This window comes from Panthera uncia (genome assembly GCF_023721935.1).
Source record: "Panthera uncia isolate 11264 chromosome B2 unlocalized genomic scaffold, Puncia_PCG_1.0 HiC_scaffold_24, whole genome shotgun sequence".
NCBI classification, from domain to species: Eukaryota; Metazoa; Chordata; class Mammalia; order Carnivora; family Felidae; genus Panthera; species Panthera uncia.
In genome coordinates, this window is record NW_026057580.1 from 20,689,556 (window position 1) to 20,707,336 (window position 17,781).

At 41.6% G+C, this 17,781-nt stretch overlaps 1 protein-coding gene across 1 annotated transcript; it reads right to left on the minus strand.

Moving 5' to 3' along the window:
* Positions 1–3,080: 3,080 nt before the first annotated feature.
* On the minus strand, positions 3,081–17,781 carry LOC125938574 (glutathione S-transferase A4). The gene is made up of 7 exons (XM_049653813.1): positions 17,695–17,781; positions 16,586–16,694; positions 12,283–12,334; positions 10,799–10,931; positions 9,782–9,923; positions 7,505–7,636; positions 3,081–3,688 (listed from the first exon to the last, which is right to left on the minus strand). Exons 2-7 carry the CDS (start codon positions 16,670–16,672, stop codon positions 3,566–3,568), a joined length of 669 nt encoding a protein of 222 aa, XP_049509770.1. The 5' UTR covers positions 16,673–16,694; positions 17,695–17,781; the 3' UTR covers positions 3,081–3,565.

Below are 17,781 nucleotides of genomic sequence, written 5' to 3' on the forward strand. Positions count from 1 at the left end.
GAGTCTGGTGGCTCATGAAAATGGGGGTGGAGTGCTGTGGGCTGAGACCAAAGGGTAGGAGCCTGGACCAAAAATGGACTGTGACAAAATGGGTAATGCCACCTGAGGCAAAACAGGGGAGGAGGGAAAGTTGTTTTCAATACAGGAAGAGAACCACACAACTTAAGGTCATGTAGCCCTGAGCAGGAAAGACACAGGAACCGGTCTTCATTTGACACCGCATGGTCTCTTGTATTTATTTTCTCTAATCCTCTAATTCAGAAGCCAACCTTTCTTTCTGGTTGTTTTCTCAGAGCCCTGAGGGCCCTCTAGTGTTGAAGAATTAAAACCCACTGGTTACAAAAAGGCTTGAGGTCTACATATTACCAGGCAATGGCACTGCATAGTAAAATCACACCACGGTAATAGTACAAAATAGTGCAAATTTGCTGCCATCCCACAAAATTCAATCATACAGAGCCTGGGTGTTATCAAGTCAATGTCTGGTTCCTATGCATAAATTAATCTACACATGAGTATAACATGTTTCTCTTCTCTGAAGAGGTTAGAAGGAGCAGTTCAAAAGACCACCCTCACTTCTGACACCAGCTGCAAGTTGAAGGGTGCCCCCAAACCAGCCTAAGTTCCACAATCTCCCGACAAACTCACAGAACACATTGAGAGCTATTATACTCACACAACTGTAGTTTATTACAAGGACAGGATACAAATGAAAATCAGCCAAGGGAAGACATGCACAGGGCAGAATCCAGGAAGGTTCCCAACATGGAGCTTCCGGATGTCCTCATCCTGTGTAGTCGTGGAGAGCATTAACTCCTCCTGACAACCATGTGTGACAATGGAGTATAATCAACCAGGACAGCTCCTGGAGCCTTGAGTCCAGAATTTGGGAGTGGGTGTGAGGGCTCCATCATATGGGCATGATTGACTGTCCATATGGCTGATCTGTCTCCAGCCCCTCCATAGTTGAGTAGACATGTGACACCACCCTGTACTCTATTGTTGGTGTGGCTCAAGGGTCTCACCCTAAATCATGTAGTTATGATCTGGCTGGCCCAATTCCTCCAGGCAAACAGGCGTTCCCATCAGGCATGATATTCCAAGGGCTTAGAGATCAACTCCCAGAAGCAAAGGGCAGACCTGTCTTTGGGCGAGGTGATACTGTACTATATACCCCCCATTTTTCTCTTACTGGCTTTTGCTCTTGCTCTCAGGAGCCAAGAGGGAGCCTGGGCCTCTCCCTCAGAAGCAGCAGCCTAGCTCATCATTACTTCTCAGGCTTGCCCGGCACTGTGCCTGCCACCAAGCCATTGCTCCTCCAGCAATTCTAAATATAGTGATAACAGAAGCCCACACTGTGGACATGAGAACACAAATAATCACCCTGATGGCTGTACTTGATTTTCCTCTAATAAAACAATGAGGTACTGGCACTGATTAAGATAGGCATTAATGATCACCTCATGGCTGCTGTTTGCTTTTTACATCTGGACAAAAAATTCCTCTGCAGTAAGAAATGAGTTTGTCCTCTCTAAGACTCTCATCAAAAACTTGGTTTTCCTTAGTTTTTTAATTCTTTAAATATCAGGGGCGCCTGGGTGGCTCAGTCGGTTAAGCGTCCGACTTCAGCTCAGGTGACCATCTCACAGTCCGTGAGTTCAAGCCCCACGTCGGGCTCTGGGCTGATGGCTCAGAGCCTGGAGCCTGCTTCCTGTTCTGTGTCTCCCTCTCTCTCTGCCCCTCCCCCGTTCATGCTCTGTCTCTCTCTGTCTTAAAAATAAATAAAAACGTTAAAAAAAATTTTTTTTTAATTCTTGAAATATCAGATACTCTAAAAGCAGCAACTCTTCCTTTTCCAAAGTTACTTCAGCTGTTTACATGTCTATCTCCCTTACCGTGTGGTGGATTTTTCCAGAGCAGGGGCTCTGTTTTGGGATTCTGCCTCCTGACACCCTCCCTGGCACATAGTAGGTACTCAGTATCTGAGCAATAAACCAACACATGTTTAAATTTTTTTTTTTTTTCAACGTTTTTAATTTATTTTTGGGACAGAGAGAGACAGAGCATGAACGGGGGAGGGGCAGAGAGAGAGGGAAACACAGAATCGGAAACAGGCTCCAGGCTCCGAGCCATCAGCCCAGAGCCTGACGCGGGGCTCGAACTCACGGACCGCGAGATCGTGACCTGGCTGAAGTCGGACGCTTAACCGACTGCGCCACCCAGGCGCCCCCTAACACATGTTTAAAGCGGTATTAATACAGTGGTATAACAAGGGTATACGTTCTTGGCATAAAAATTATTAAGTATAAAAAGTAAACAGAAAAATGTGTATCATATGATTGCACTATATATACAAAAACTATTGAGAAGAGACATTTGGGAGGTGCCTCTGAGGTGTTGATGATGTTTTATTTCTTGATTTGAATGGTGGTTACATTGGAGTATTCACTTTGTGACAATTCATTACACTTTAAAATTACAATATGTTTACCTTTGTGTGTGTATTATACTTTAATTAGTAGGTTTACTTAAAAATAGGGGCACCTGAGTGGCTCAGTCGGTTAAGCGTCCAACTCTTGGTTTCAGCTCAGGTCATGATCTCACAGTTCATGAGTTCAAGCCCCTCATTGGGCTCTGTGCTGACAGTGTGGGGCCTGCTTGGGATTCTCTCTCTCCCTCTCTCTCTGCCCCTCCCCTGCTCTCTCCCTCTCTCTCAAAATAAATGAATAAACTTTAAAAAAACGTTTACTTAAAAATAAAAAAAAAATAAAGGAGTATTAATAAACAGTACTTTTAGTTTTGAAATGCAAAAAGTTACCAGTCTACAAATAACCATTTGGGTAGTAAGAAATAAATAATATATATTTATATTTTCATATACATGCATCAAATACAACTGGAGGGATATACAAATGATAAGTGTGTTTACCTATGGGGAACAGAACTGGGTAGCTTGGGGGCAGGACTGAAAAGAACATTTCCAACTCTATACCCTCTTATGCTCTTTTGATTTTTGAACCATGAGAGTGTGTTATAAATTCCAAACAACTTAATTAAAAAAAAAATTCTGGCAACAGGGCGATGATTTATAAATTCTTTATTTTGGCTAATACTGACTGCCTTCATTACTACCACAGACTTATTATAGCAGAGAGGAATTATTCACTAGATATTCTGTTGTTATCAAACAATAAACATTAGGAAAAGATTGGAGGGCATTTAGAATGGGATAAGGAAAGGAGAAAAGAAGCTCAGAGGAGAACATGAGGTCCTGCCCATCCTTGGTATTCAGGAAATGAGTAACCACATCAGATCTAACTTAAATGTCAGCCTCTTCAAAAAGGTTTTCAGAAAAAGGTCACTTAACAATTATTCACTGGACAAAAAAAAAAAAAAAAATCAATGATTCTAAAAGAGATCTTGACATGAAAGACCCAACTGAAGAACAATCATACATAGCACCATGACAGAGCTGGGATCGCAGTGGCCCAGCATCAGTGAAGATGCTATTGTGGAGACAGCAATCTCTAGGGACTAGCTCGCACTCACAGATGGGTGTGATGTCTTAGGGCATAAAGATGTTGTAGACAGTTCTCACGTAGATGTCATCTGGAGGAGGCTTCTTCTTGCTGCCAGGTTCAAGGAATTTCTTAATTGTAGGTATATTACTGATTTTCACTGTGAACTCCTGAAAAAGGAAAACACAACAGTTCAAGGTTAACAGCAAAGGTAATAAGTTACTGTGAAAATACAGTTGGGCAAAATGGCCCATGAAAGTTTTTGCAATACATATTCGTTACAGAAACCCAAGCAGAAGTGTTGGTGTGACTATTTACAATCTCTGCCCACAATGGCTGGGATCTATCCAGGCCTTATTCATGCAAACTCACAGCTCAGACCAAAATGTGAATTCTTTTCAGACATAGAAAAATAAAAAAGATACTTAGATTAGGATTATAATACTTGCTTAAAGAGAAAAAAGGAAGGAAAAATCAGTACCTTAAATATACTATTCTACTCAGAGAAAATGCATGAGTCATTTGAATAAAAGTATTTAAAAAAGTCACCATATGGCACAACTGAAATTCAGCTTCCTTGGACTTGTTTTACTCCTATTAGCAATGGATCCTCTTTATGGCTATGAATGGGAGACGGACAGTAGCATTTTTTACAGCCTGGGGTTCAGACCCCAGATACCAGATATTTACGGAAATCATATTTTCCATTCATACAGTCAAATCTTACCAATTCTCAGTAATTGAGAAGAAAAGTCTATTCGATCTAATAAAAATTTTGAACCATATGAAGAAGTGTATATCTATCATATATAATTATTCTAATAAAATTTTTCAAAGAGGTCATTTATTCAAAAAGTTACTATTTATTAAAAGTCAATAATATACAAAGCATAGCCTTAAGCATGCACACAGAGATACAGAAACATATATACATATTTCACTATTAACAAAAGCTAATAATTATGTCAATTAAAGCTATGTAAATGACAATTTTCTCTTTTTATTACTTATTTTAACTCTTTATATCATCTAATTTCAAATACTATACTAACATTTGGAAACTTGTTCTATAGGATTTATCATTTAAAGGTTTACCTGAGATTCATATTTGTCACATATAATAAAACTTTTGTGACATCTGACTTTTATGCCCTTTAATCAATGCAGGAATGATACTCATTTCAACTTAGATCTGGTGTTAGATTCTAAAGTCCTTTAATACCAAGGGGTCCCTGGGTGACTCAGTCAGTTAAGTGTCTGACTTTAGCTCAGGTCTGGAGCCTGCTTCAGATTCTGTGTTTCCCTTTCTCTCTGTCCCTCCCCTGCTCATGCTTGGTCCCTCTCTCTCTCTCTCTCTCTCTCTCTCTCAAAAAATAAAATAAACATAAAAAAAAGTGTTTTAATATTGATGCCCAATCTCATCAGAGATTAAAATTGTATTTAGGTACAGCTGCTATGGAAAACAGTAAGGAGGTTCCTCAAAAAATTAAAAATAAAAATACCATACAATCCAGTAATTCCACTACTGAGTATTTACGCAAAGAAAATTAAAACCCTAATTTGAAAAGATATATGCACCCCTGTGCTTATTGTGGTATTATTTATAATAGCCAGATTATGGAAACAACCTAAGTGTCCACCCATAGATGAATGGATAAGGAAGATGTGGATATATAAGATATGTATTTATATATACAATGGAACACTACTTGGCCATACAAAAGAATGAAATTCTGCCATTTGTGACAACATGGATGGATCTAGAAGGTATTATGCTCAGTGAAATAAGTCAGAAAAAGACAAGTATCATAGGATTTTTCTTATATGTGGGATCTAAAAAATGAAACAAGCAACAGAAACAGACACATAAATAGAGAACAAACTGACAGCTGCCAGAAGGAAGGTGGTGGGGTGGGGGCGGGATAGACAAAACGGGTGGGGTGGGAGATAAAGGCTTCTAGTTATGGAATTAATAAATCATGGGAATGAAAGGTACAACACAGACAATATAGTCTATGACACTGTAATAGCGTTGTATGGGGACAAATGGTAGCTACACTTGTCATGAGCATAGCATGATGTGTGGAGCTGCTGGGTCACGGTGTTGAAACTAACATGGCATTGTGTGTCAACTATCCTTCAATATGGAAAAAAAAAAAACCTTGACCCACGTTTCAAAAAATTACATTTACACAGATGTACCTGGGGTTTAAAAATAAGTTGTTAGTGTCATGGATGGAAAATGCCAACAGGTCCCTGAGTTATTTCAGGGACCTACTGGTATGAAAGTCAGGTTAAAGAATGTTCACCCCTGTGTCTACAAGAGGAAATGAACAGGCAGCTAAACAATATAATGGCTACTGCCTTGTTGAAGACTTCTATTCTTCTTTTCCAGGTGTATGTATTTAACTAGTGGTTGTTGTCCTCATAAGTATATCAAAGTGTATTTGCTAGGCTTGGAAAAATTATTATCATTTTTTAAGAAGCATTGGAGATTTTGGAGATCTAGTGTATTTCTCTTGACTTTTGGTAACTTAGTCAAATATGTGCCCATTTGGGTATATAAGGGATTGGCAACCTTTTCCTATAAAGGACCGGTTAGTAAATATTTTAGGTTTTGCAAGCCATATGGTCTCTATCAGAACTATTGAACTCTTGGGGCGCCTGGGTGGCTCAGTCGGTTAAGCATCCGACTTCAGCTCAGGTCACGATCTCGCGGTCCGTGGGTTCAAGCCCGCGTCGGGCTCTGTGCTGACTGCTCAGAGGCTGGAGCCTGTTTCAGATTCTGTGTCTCCCTCTCTCTCTGACCCTCCCCCATTCATGCTCTGTCTCTCCATCTCAAAAATAAATAAACGTTTAAAAAAAAAAAAAAAAAAGAACTACTGAACTCTTGTGGTAGTACAAAAGCAGCTGTAAACAATGTGTGCATGAATGAGCATGGCTTTGTGAAATTCAAACTTTATATAATTTCATGTGTCATGAAATATTATTCTTCTGATTTTTTTTTCCACCACTTAAATATGTAAAAATTGGGGTACCTGGCTGGTTCAGTCGGAGGAGTGTGTGACTCTTGATCTTGGGGTCATGAGTTCAAGCCCCATGTTGGGTGTAGAGATTTCTTAAAAATAAATAAAACTTTAAAAAAAAATGTAAAAACCATTCTTAGCTCAGGGACCATACACAAACAGGTAGCAGGGTTGATTTGACCCGGAGGCTGCAGTTTGCCAAACCCCCATATAGAGGAAACCCACTGGACCTGGAGATAAAAGGCTAAGGTCCTAGACAGAACTGAGGCTCACTAACTAGGCCATCTTGGCTGCTGACTTCCTGACCTTGGGTCTCTATTTCCTCGTATCTACACCAAAGGTGCTGGATGAGATTAGTTGTTTAAAGCCCTTTTCTGCTTTGAAGTTCCATGATCAGTCTTACCAGAATAATACTGAGGAATAAGTGGAGACACACACAAGTCTCTCCTTGGATTTTCCAAGAAGGGGAATGTATGGTGGGAACTCTCTGGGGTGATATTCAGTGAGCCTCTTACTTGTTTTCAGAACTCAGGCTGGGACATTTCCAATTCAAGAGCACCTATTTCTGAAAATCGGGAGCCACATCCTGACAAGGAGACTGTTTTTGGTGTTGACCCTGAAGCCCTCCTGTCAGTATATATACGGCATGGACATATGAGGAACACCTCATCCCTGAGATTACCCCTAAGGCAAGTTTGTTAGCAAACTGTGTATGTGATTTGTTTCAAGAGCGTAGTTATGGGACAAAACTTAGGTAAAACTGCTTTCACAGATATGTTATCTTCCAGCTCGTAAGATCTGGGAACCAGAAAAACCATTTCAAGTTTCTACTTTCATTTCATTTTACTAACCAGAATCTAAAAAAGGACACATGCACCCCTAGCCAACCAACTAACAGATATTGAAGGAAGGAAGGTCTAACAGATCTGGACCAATCTTCTAAAACATGGTTTTATTTACCTGGAGGTGAGGAAATGCAGACAGGATATTGGGGATTTTCTCTTCTAGAGCCAAAATGGTTTGGAGTAGAATCACGTCCGCAAGGCTCAGCTGGTTACCAACGAGAAACCTTTGCCCATGATCCCTTAAAACCTGCAGGATATAAATGTTTTGCATTGGTAACAATTCTTTACACAGAGAAAATGATGAAACTATTGAGTCAGTGCAGTATCTCTGCATATAAGTAATACCAAGAGGAGGATCCCTATATCAGAGAGAGAGAACACACAAAGGGTGTAGACACAGAAGTACCATTAAATACTTGCTTTATATCAAACACTGAAAAGGGGAAGAAAATCTGAATTCTAGATTTAGCATTCAGTGCTTTAAAAGGACACATCTATTCCATAAATGTATCCTACAGAAATGATTAGAGGTGACAGATGCAGGAGGTTGGGGGACGTCACGTAAGTCAGCAACAGGTCCCCTCCAAGGACTCTAATCTCACTTGCTGACTCCGTATTTCTACAAACATGGGGACCTGCAGTCATCAACTAGACATGACCATAAAAAAAGCAGGTTTCCGAGGTGCCTGGGTAGATTAGTCCCTTAACTGTCCGACTTTGGCTCAGGTTATGATCTCACAGTTTGTGAGTTCGAGCCCCACGTCAGGCTCTGTGTTGACAGCTCAGAGCCTAGAGCCTGCTCCGGATTCTGTTTCTCCCTCTCTCTTTCTCTGCCCCTCCCCTGCTCACAACCTGTCTCCGTCTCTCAAAAATAAACATTGAAAAAAAAATTTTTTTTAATAAAGCAGGCTTCCTGTCACAACTTCCAAGACAGAGAAAACTAAAAGCACAAGGGCTCATCTTGATTCCCGTTGTGAGGGCAACATGTCGTTTCAGAGATTCATAGGGATAGATGATGAGGAGGAGGAAGCAAGGAACAGTGGTAAAAAAGGGAGGGATTGGGGCGCCTGGGTGGTTAAGTTGGTTGGGCAACCGACTTCGGCTCAGGTAGTGATCTCTAGGTTTGTGAGTTTGAGCACCGCGTCGGGCTCGGTGGTGACAGCTCAGAGCCTACTTCAGATTCGGTGACTCCCCCTCTCTCTACCCTGCCCCTGCTCACGCTCTGTGTCTCTCTCTCTCAGTAATAAATAAAAGTTAAGAAAAAAAAAAAAAAGAAAAAAAGATAAGAAAGAAAGAAAAGGGGGGGATCTCCTTTGTAGTGAACTCTTAGATGCCCATAAGTGAGTATGAATGCATGCAAGGTGTGTGTGTGTGGGGGGGGGGGGGGGGGGGGTTGGCGGGGTGTCAGACAGGGGCTCTACATACAACTCCAAATCAAGTATAGCTACGGGAGCCAGAGTGGGAGAGCATAGTGAATCCAGAATTGCAGTCAGAGGCCAGGATTCCCAATCCTGGCTCCCCACATTAGGCATGTTGTTCAGTCTCTCTGTGATTCCATTCCATTATGTGTAAAAAACAATAAAAATTAAAAAAAATAAAGCTAAAAATTTTTAGCTCATGTATGTATTAGGAGCCATGACTCAGTCTGGGCCATAGGAATTTAAGAACCAGCAGTGACCTCTCACCAAGGCACCTCTTCCTCCCTTGTCACCATTTCTACATTATCACATTTTACATTTGCAAAGTGCCTGTGGGTGAGAGACCATGAAACCAAGTGACCGAAAAACCCAGAGAATACCTCTCCTTCTTAAATCTAATTCTACAAAGATGGCCAGAGATTTGCCAATTCTGTACGTTTACACTCTCTTTTTTTTAACCGAAACATTTAAAACAATTGCTCTTAGTTGAGAAAAACAGGAGTCTGAAGCCCAGGAAAGCAGATATATTAACAAGATGAGGAAAATAACAAAACAGGAAGCAAAGAGAGCAAACAGGAGAGAAATAAAACAATGGTCTTCTCATCATACCAAACTATCAGGTAGGATGTTGGTATACAATGGCCCTTCCTCAAATGTTCATGGGATGAAAGAAGGTAGGAATTAGGCAGTTTCTGCTTTTCTGCATCTTACACAGGGTGGGCACCCGGTGAACAATAATGCGCACATGTGGTGAACCCATGTTTTTTCCAGACTTCCGAGTAACATGGTCCAAGTAGAGCCTGAGGGGCTTCAAGACACCCTGGCTTTGCTCTGACAGCTACTGTCAGCTCTCGGGAATCCCCGAGGTTAGTCCAGCAGGCTCCCCTTTCCACTGCCCAGAGCAGAGCGGGGCATCAGTGACAGCTCCCTTGTAGTCTGGTCATGCTGTGTTCGTGAGTTGCTCTGCCACCTACCTTTTCAAACACAGGAAAGTATCTAATTATAGCCTTCTGGGCCATGTTAACCACTTCCTTTTGTTGATCATCTGGTTTTAGGAAAGGATGCATGATAATCAGTTCCAGCAGATCTAGCGTCCCCTCCACATACATGTCAATCCTTAAAATAACAACAAAGAAAAGTTATCTCAGTTTCCCCTTCTTTGAACTCATCGGCTTCCACAACTAAGAATTCAGAGTGCTTTTCTCTTAAGGCTCTCGCAACTTAAGGACCCAGGAGCATTTATCTATACGTGGCTCAAGAGCAAAGATGCAAAGCCAATTTTAGCTGTAATTCAAAAAAATCTGTCACAGATCAGAAAGCAAATAGCCATGACATCCCCCTCTCCAGGGACCCTAATTGTGTATCCTTACTCCAGAACCCACGCTTGGTGTGGGTGGAATTTCACATTTATAAAAACAGTGGCTATCATTTATGGAATGCTTGGTATGTACCAGGCATGGTGCTAAACACTCCACCCAATATTTCATTGACTCCATTATCCATATTAATTGACTTTCATTATCAGGCATATGATATTGATATATTGTACAGGACACTCGGCAGGACTGTGGAACTCAGCATTTTGCCTTGGATCACACATCTTAGTAGGTACAACGATCAGGCTTTGAGTTCAAAAATATAATCCAAATTATAATCAAGGTACAGTATTCCTGACCTTGAATGTCATGGCAGCCTCCTGTTCTTAATACTCTGTGATATTAAATTTGCAAGAAAGGTAAAAAGCAATATCAAAGCATTTAAACCTGTTGAAACCTGAAACAATCACACCCCAAATAGAGGATCTAGTATCTGAACTCAATTCTTCTCTATTGTTTTGCCCAGACTCTCTGTGCTGATTTTCCAACTGGTTTTTGTTCCCGGTTTACTCTAATGATACAAGACATAAAGGAAACGGGGCGTGCTGTAGAGACTGCTAATCGGCTGAGGTCTCAGTAAGTGACAATAGAGAACACTTGAGAGGGCCATAGTACAGGGTTCTCTCCTTGAGGTCCTTGCCAAACAGGTGGTGCTTCTCTGCTATGTAGTGAAGGATGCTGCGGGTCTGCACCAACTTCATCCCGTCAATTTCAACCATTGGCACTTGCTGGAACAGCAGGTGGTTACCTGAGAATGGAAGCCCAGAGTTAAAACTGATCTCTTCCCTGTCCCCCAACCCCTGAACATGCCCTATTGAATGAAAAGGGACGGTGGAGCCAGAGCCTTGGGAACAGTGGAAAGCTCCCTGATGACAGATGACATCAACTTCATGCAGGGTAGCAGACTGAACTGCCAAAGAAGCCTGAAAACAAGCCCTGTTCAAAACCTTCCCTTTTCATGTTCATACCAGCAAAAGTGCCCAACAGTCATGACAAGGGGTGGGAGAGAATGTGGGGAAGATATTTCTTCAGAGCTGCACTGGCCAACCCAGTCAGTAGTCAGTAGCTGCATGTGTCTAGTTAAACGTACACTTAAATTAATCAAAATTTTGACAAATTTAGAATTAATTCCTTAAGCATGCTAGACACATTGCAAGTGCTCAGTAGGCATGTATGGCTAGCGGCTATGACACCAGACTGGGAACAGAACATTTCCATCACTGTAGAATGTTCTATCGATTGCACTGCTTTAAACAATCTGATCATAAAACCTACGTCACCGACTGAGACTCATGTGTACTCACCGGGCTTTCTGTTCCACAGCCACAGACCACGTACTACCAAGTCTGCTGTCATGGATCAAAAACCAACCACTTGCTTTTTTCAACAAAACTGTGTCAAACACTTTCCACATACTAAGCCCTGGGGAGAGATGCAAATGTAGGATACAGCCTAGCCCTCAAGGAGCTCACAGATTGGGGGTACATGAGTGTCTGGGGAAAATGATTACTCAACACATGCCTAGTGACATGAGGCCAGTGTCACACAGGAAGAGTGACATTACAGTTGGTCCCTCTTGAGGCAGCCTTCAGTTGGGTCTAGAGACCCTGCTGATGGCTGGGAGGGAGGCTACTTACAGAGTCACTAGGTATTCCTTATGGAGCCTGGGCATAGAGGGAGTGGGGCTGATCAGGAGTTGAAGGTGGGGGGACTTTCATTGAATTCATTTCTGTTTAGTATTCACTGCAAATATGCGGCCCAGTTTAAATGAGGACTTCTGTTTGCATACTCAAGCAGGCACTGATGGCTCAGATAATTTGGAGCTAGGTGGGGAAGATGAAGAGGGAAGGTATGAAGGAGAGGAAAAAAAGCGGGAGAAGAGGGGGGCAGAGAGAGGAGAAAGGGATGGAGAAAGGCTGTTCACCTGATGGTTCACTCCCTTTAGCTCTCAGAGAAGAGCAATTTCAGCTATTTTCCCCCCTGGTGTTAGGATACTGTTGAGAGTTCAGTGTAAGCAGCATCTTTGACCTTCCACATAAATATCGGTTCTTAAAAGAAAAATCAGCATTACCAAACAGTTGTTTCACTTCCATACTCACCATCCTGCAACTTCTGTAACTGTTCTTTTGTTTCTAAGAATTCTTCATCAAACTAAATTAAAAAAAAAAAAAAAGATATCCCCCATGAAGGCACATATCATTACAGGATCAGGACTGAAAATACCAAGTTAAACTGTCTCAAAAGCAGAAGGAGCACACTTAGCACCCACATCTTGGTTTCCCTGTATCACTAAAAGAAACCTGGACTCCTGGGAGAAAAGGTTGATGCTAATACATCAGAAAGCAAGGAAGAGCTCAAAGACCAATGAGATATGGCAAAGGCAAAGGCAGGCAGGACCCTACCTGAAGGGGAGTCCTTAGCCAAATTAGGGACAATTCAAGCATCAGACGGGTAATGTCACTTAAGGATCATCACACACTCTAATAAAAAAAAATCCCTGTGTCCTTAAGTGATGATATTCAACAAGGCAGAAGGAAAAGCTTCTTTTTTTTTTTTTTTTTTTTTACAGAAGAATTAGTGCTAATGATACAATTAGAAAATCACCAATTTGTAACCTACAATGTAACAACTGATTCTGAAAAGGATCAAAATGGATGCTGAAATCACTGCCTTATGGGGAACAGAATATTCAAACAACCTTAAAGTATCAGCCCACAAGTTAATTATGACAAAGGAAAAAAGCATCTTTGTGGTGGAAAGATTTGGAGATCACACCATCTATCTAACCAAGTGGTCAAACTTAGCTCCCCATTGGGGGACACTGAGACAGTGTGTGCTTCCTGCCGTGACAGTGAGAAGGGCACAATAACACTGTAAAAAATACTGCCAGATCTAACTGCAAGGTGAAAATCAGGCAAATCCAGGACGCGGGGTATTCTGTAACAAAAATGGCTGAGACTCTTTCAAACCTACAGAAAACTTGTTTCCTTTTGTTTTGCTTGTGTTTAAGTTTCTCCTGAGCGTGCAACATCTGTGAATAGGTTCGAGGGATCCGCCTCTGCCATTCCCACTCTGCAGTCTTTACCACTTATCTGGCTCTCCTTTCCTAGACTAACTTTCACTTCCCAACTGAAAGTGTGAGCTCCATTCTCCAAGGACAAATCTTTATTTAAGAGATTAGACTTTAGTTAGGTAGCCCTCCTCTGATAATTCTTCTAGATGGAATTTGGTTACCAAGTTGTGTGGGAGTTCATGAGTCAGTTTCTCCTTTATACACTTCTTTGCGGTTTCCCTCCACACTGGCTGGAAGGTGGGTTCAGGACCTGCTGGGCTAATTCCTCTACCTCACCTGCCTGCCCACTGCAACTGGTCTAGGGGAGGTGGGTTACGTGACCCACTTTCTTTTTTGTAGAACTTAATTAGGGTTGGCTTTCTACTGCTGTCACCAAGAATCTTGACTCATACATAGGAGAGTAGGAGGCATGAGGTAGAATGAGGATTGGAAGAGAGAAGATTTGGGAAAAGATTATATTAAAGGTACAAATAAGATATCCATTGCAAACCTATTCAATAAGACAGAACTGCAAACTCAGAAGCATGCAGGGAAAAGGTAGGTGACATCAATAAGCCAACCAGGTTCAGGTCACAGGACCAAGAATTTTTTTCACTATCTTATTAACATAATTAGAAAACATATCCTGAGACAATGGGGGAATAATGGGGACTGTGATGAACTAGAAAGGACCATCTATGGTGGCAGTCCTTCCTTACTTAGTCAGACTTAGTAATTACTTGCCCTCTGAAAATGAGGGTCCAGTATCAATCAGATCTTCAAATATCTCAAGAGAAGTCAGAAGTCAGAATTTGTATATAAAAGTGATATCAACTCACTTAGAAAACTGTAAAACACTATATGGTGAGTTATAATGATATGCAAAGAAACCAAAACTAAAACCAACCAAACAACACAAAACCGCAAACCCCAAAACCCTCATGTATCATCTTTGGAGGTTACTACGGTAACGTCTAATTATTCTGAAAATCGATAAAGAGACTATATCAAGCATTTACCTTACTCTTCCCATATGAGCTGTAGTTCAAAGTAATTAAATAGTTAAGTGAAAAATTACTCTTCAGAAAAGAAACACAGTTAATAAATTCAGATAAAATGATAGACAGAAATAGAAAAAGCACCATTTTGTTATCCCTAACAATGGTGATGAAAATAGCTGCTAAAACCACTAGTTGAGAAGGTGATGGAGGAAACTTTATGCATGGATCCAGCCTGACGTCACCGGAACGCACTGATCAAGCTGGCGTTGCTGAAAAGGAGACAGTCAAACATCATGCATCCCTTGATGTCGTATAATAAAAATATGCACCCAGTATCCCTGTGATGGAGTCTGGTAGGAAAAAAAAAAAAAGATTTAGAGATAGAAAGAAAAAAAGGAGCCTGGATTTGATCATATCTCTGGGTCTAACTAGTTTACAGGAAACACAGAGAATAAAAGAATATGTTGAAATGAGGGTAAGTCAGTCAAATCCAGAATGGGGGAAATTCTACAGGGTAGTTTCTTCCACAAATAAATGGCACTAAAAACAGATGCAGACACTTAGCACTCAGCTGTTGGCTGCTAATACCATTTGCTAATAAAAGGGACCAGGGCTCCTTGGAAAAATACCAATTTCTAAGGCCAGGGCAAGGAAAATACAAGATGAGCCTGAAGCATCTTGTAGTGTCAGAAAGTAAGAAAGAGCTAAAGGGAAAAAAAGAAAAGGGAGGATGAAGTCATGTGCACACGTGTGATGCAGGAGCCAACGTGAAAGAGCTAATGGCCAAAGTGGGACAATTTGAGCAAGAAAACATTATTGGATTATAACCCAAAGCACAAAATAAATACTAAAGTCCATACTGATAAAAATAAATGATTGAATAGATAAATGGACAAGAAAAAACCCAAATCTCCCTTATGTAAGAATTCTAAACACAGATGCCGCCCCCTCCAGGAGGTAGAGTTTAATTCCCATCCTTTTAAGCATGGGCTGAACTTAATGACTCATTTCCAAAAAATAAAGGGAACAAATCCTTTTACAATGAAGAAACCTGGCAGACACCGTCTTAGCCAAATGACGAAGGTTAACAGCACCAGTGATATACTCATGTTAATATCAGCCCTAATATGATACAATGAGAAAGGCATTTCTCCTCTGTGCTATTCTTCCCCAAAACCTCAAAACCCAGTCCAACTATGAGAAAACTTCAAACAAACCTAAACTATGGAGAATTCTACAAAAAACCTGGCCAATACTTTTCAAAACTGTCAAGGTCGTGAAATAAAAGACAGACTGAGAAACTGTCACAGGTTGAGACTAAGGAAACGTAGTGACTAAGTATAATGTGGGATCCTGGAAGAGTAAAGGACATTATTGGCAAAACTAATTAAATTCAAATAGTCTGTAGTTTAGTCATGCACCAATGTTAATTTCTTAGTTTTGATATGATTATGTAAGACGATATCATCAGGAGGGACTGAGTGGCTATTAATGGAACACTGTGCACTGTCTTCATAACTTCGCTATAAATTTAAAATTATTCCCAAGTATAAAGTTTATTTTTAAAAAATGCAGAGGAAATTGTTACAGATTTAAAAAATCCTGAAAGAAACCTAAGCAAATGCGATGTGTGGGCATGATATAGATCCAGACTGGAATAAACTTACTATAAAAAGACCTGTTTGAAGTAATCAGACTGTTAAGATATTAGTAAAGAACTGCTAATTTTGTTGGGTGATATTATGGTATTGTGGTTATGTATTAAAATCCTTACCTTTTAGAGATAAAAACTACAATACTCCCACAAAACAAATGGAGGAGATGGATGAAACAAGATTAGCACAAAGCAAATGACAATTGAAAATGGGTGAGGGAAATTTATGCCAATGGTTTCCCAACCTTTGTAACCCACTAGAACATTTCCATAAATAAGAAACTAAAAGAATAGAACAAAAAGACAAAACCACCGTGGGCCAAAGCCTACACATATGCAGAGGAAGGCTGCCAGTTAGAAGCCATTGAAGAGGAAATTTACCTATAGCTTGTATAATTAAGAAAAGTTGTAACTGGCAAATTTCAGGTTCATTCCTCTTCTCCTTATTAATACTTCTTGGTGGTAGATCAGAAGCCAATGATTAAGTAAAAGTGGAAAGTAAAACAGATTTCCATTAACCACATTCCATTTATAAAGAAAAACCCCTTTTGACTCAACCAAGGAATCTTCTGACTCAACCAAGCATGTCTGTGTTGGGTGGGGGAGAGGGCTAGAACAGGACTCCGCCATTTATGTTTTCCTCAAAAGTCTCAAAGTTGTACAACAAATCTGTGAAGAAACAGCATAGAGGGTACCTCGACTCCAGCGGCAGCTAAAACCCATCTTACGGACTCCATCCGGCCTCTTCCGTTGGGATAGTGGAGCTTGGGCTTTGCTGCCATGATGGCCTTTCTGAAAAGGTTTCTGAAAAAAACAAATACGCAGCTCCTCGCACACCAGCAGTCTTATTTCTCTTATTTCGAGTCTTCAACCCCGGTGCTCACGGGCTAAACGAATATTCAGGATTTTGGCAAAGGAAGTCGGTTTTGCTTTTTGTTTTCGTTTTTTTTTTTTTTTCCCTTTATGACTGCGTTTTCGCTCACTCAATGAAAACATACCACCATTTTCAAATATTAAAAGAAACAACCACTTGACTTCCATACCATTTCTATTTATGATCTCTTATTCTGGATCTTGGGAAGCTGGGGCCATTTGTTGTAAAGACATCCTAGCCAGCAGTACGGTACTTCCCCGATTCAGAACATCATACACTTTGACCTTGAAAAGCTTAAATTTCTCAAATTCGGTCTGGTGAGGCAAGGTGCGGAGGGCCGCGGAGAATTAATTATGCACTCTGGAACCCTTGCAAGAATTCATGTTTTCACATGCATCGTCATATGTGATTATTACAGCTATTGAGAGATGGGCCGGCCGAGCATTACTATTGTCTGCAAAATGTGCGTCGGTCTTCCAGCCTGCGGTAGCTTCCCCGGGGTCCCGCACGTCCCCCGCCACAGCTGGGAGGTGAGCCTCGGGCCTCGGGAATGCGCCCAGGCCACGGACTCGACCACCCGAGACTAGACTCCTAGTCTACTAGGACTGGGCTACTCCGGTCCCCGCTCAGCCCACGGAAACCCAAAGCTAGCCCACGAGCTAGCCTTCCACGGAAACCAGTGGGTTCGGATTCCGCAGAGCGGGTTAATAAAAATACGCACGCTGAGCCAAGAATGACTCCAGCCCCAGCCAAGAGGGCCACGTCTGCCCAGAAGGAGGCGGAGGCGCCAAAGGACGGGTGGGAGGGAGATGAGAAGGACTGAATGGGTGCTGGGAGAGAGTTGGGACGCACGGTGGAGGAAGAGACTCGGGGCCAGGGAGTGGAGGGCGAAGGGGATGGGCGGGTGGGAGCGGCAGGAGGGAGACAGACCTGGAGTCCGCTAGGAGCACCCGGAGCCTCACAAAGCGCTCTGCCAGCTGTCTGCAGCGAGGCGGGACCAGCTGGCCGCGAGCTGGC

Bases quoted from the DNA above. Each gene is read 5' to 3' on its own strand.
- LOC125938574 (XM_049653813.1), bottom strand. From the start codon at position 16,672: ATGGCAGCAAAGCCCAAGCTCCACTATCCCAACGGAAGAGGCCGGATG. The intron at 10,932-12,282 runs GTGAGTATGGAA...TTCCATTCTCAG, and splicing joins GTTACAGAAGTTGCAGGATG to GTAACCACCTGCTGTTCCAG. The intron at 7,637-9,781 runs GTAGGTGGCAGA...TATATCCTGCAG, and splicing joins ACTTTCCTGTGTTTGAAAAG to GTTTTAAGGGATCATGGGCA.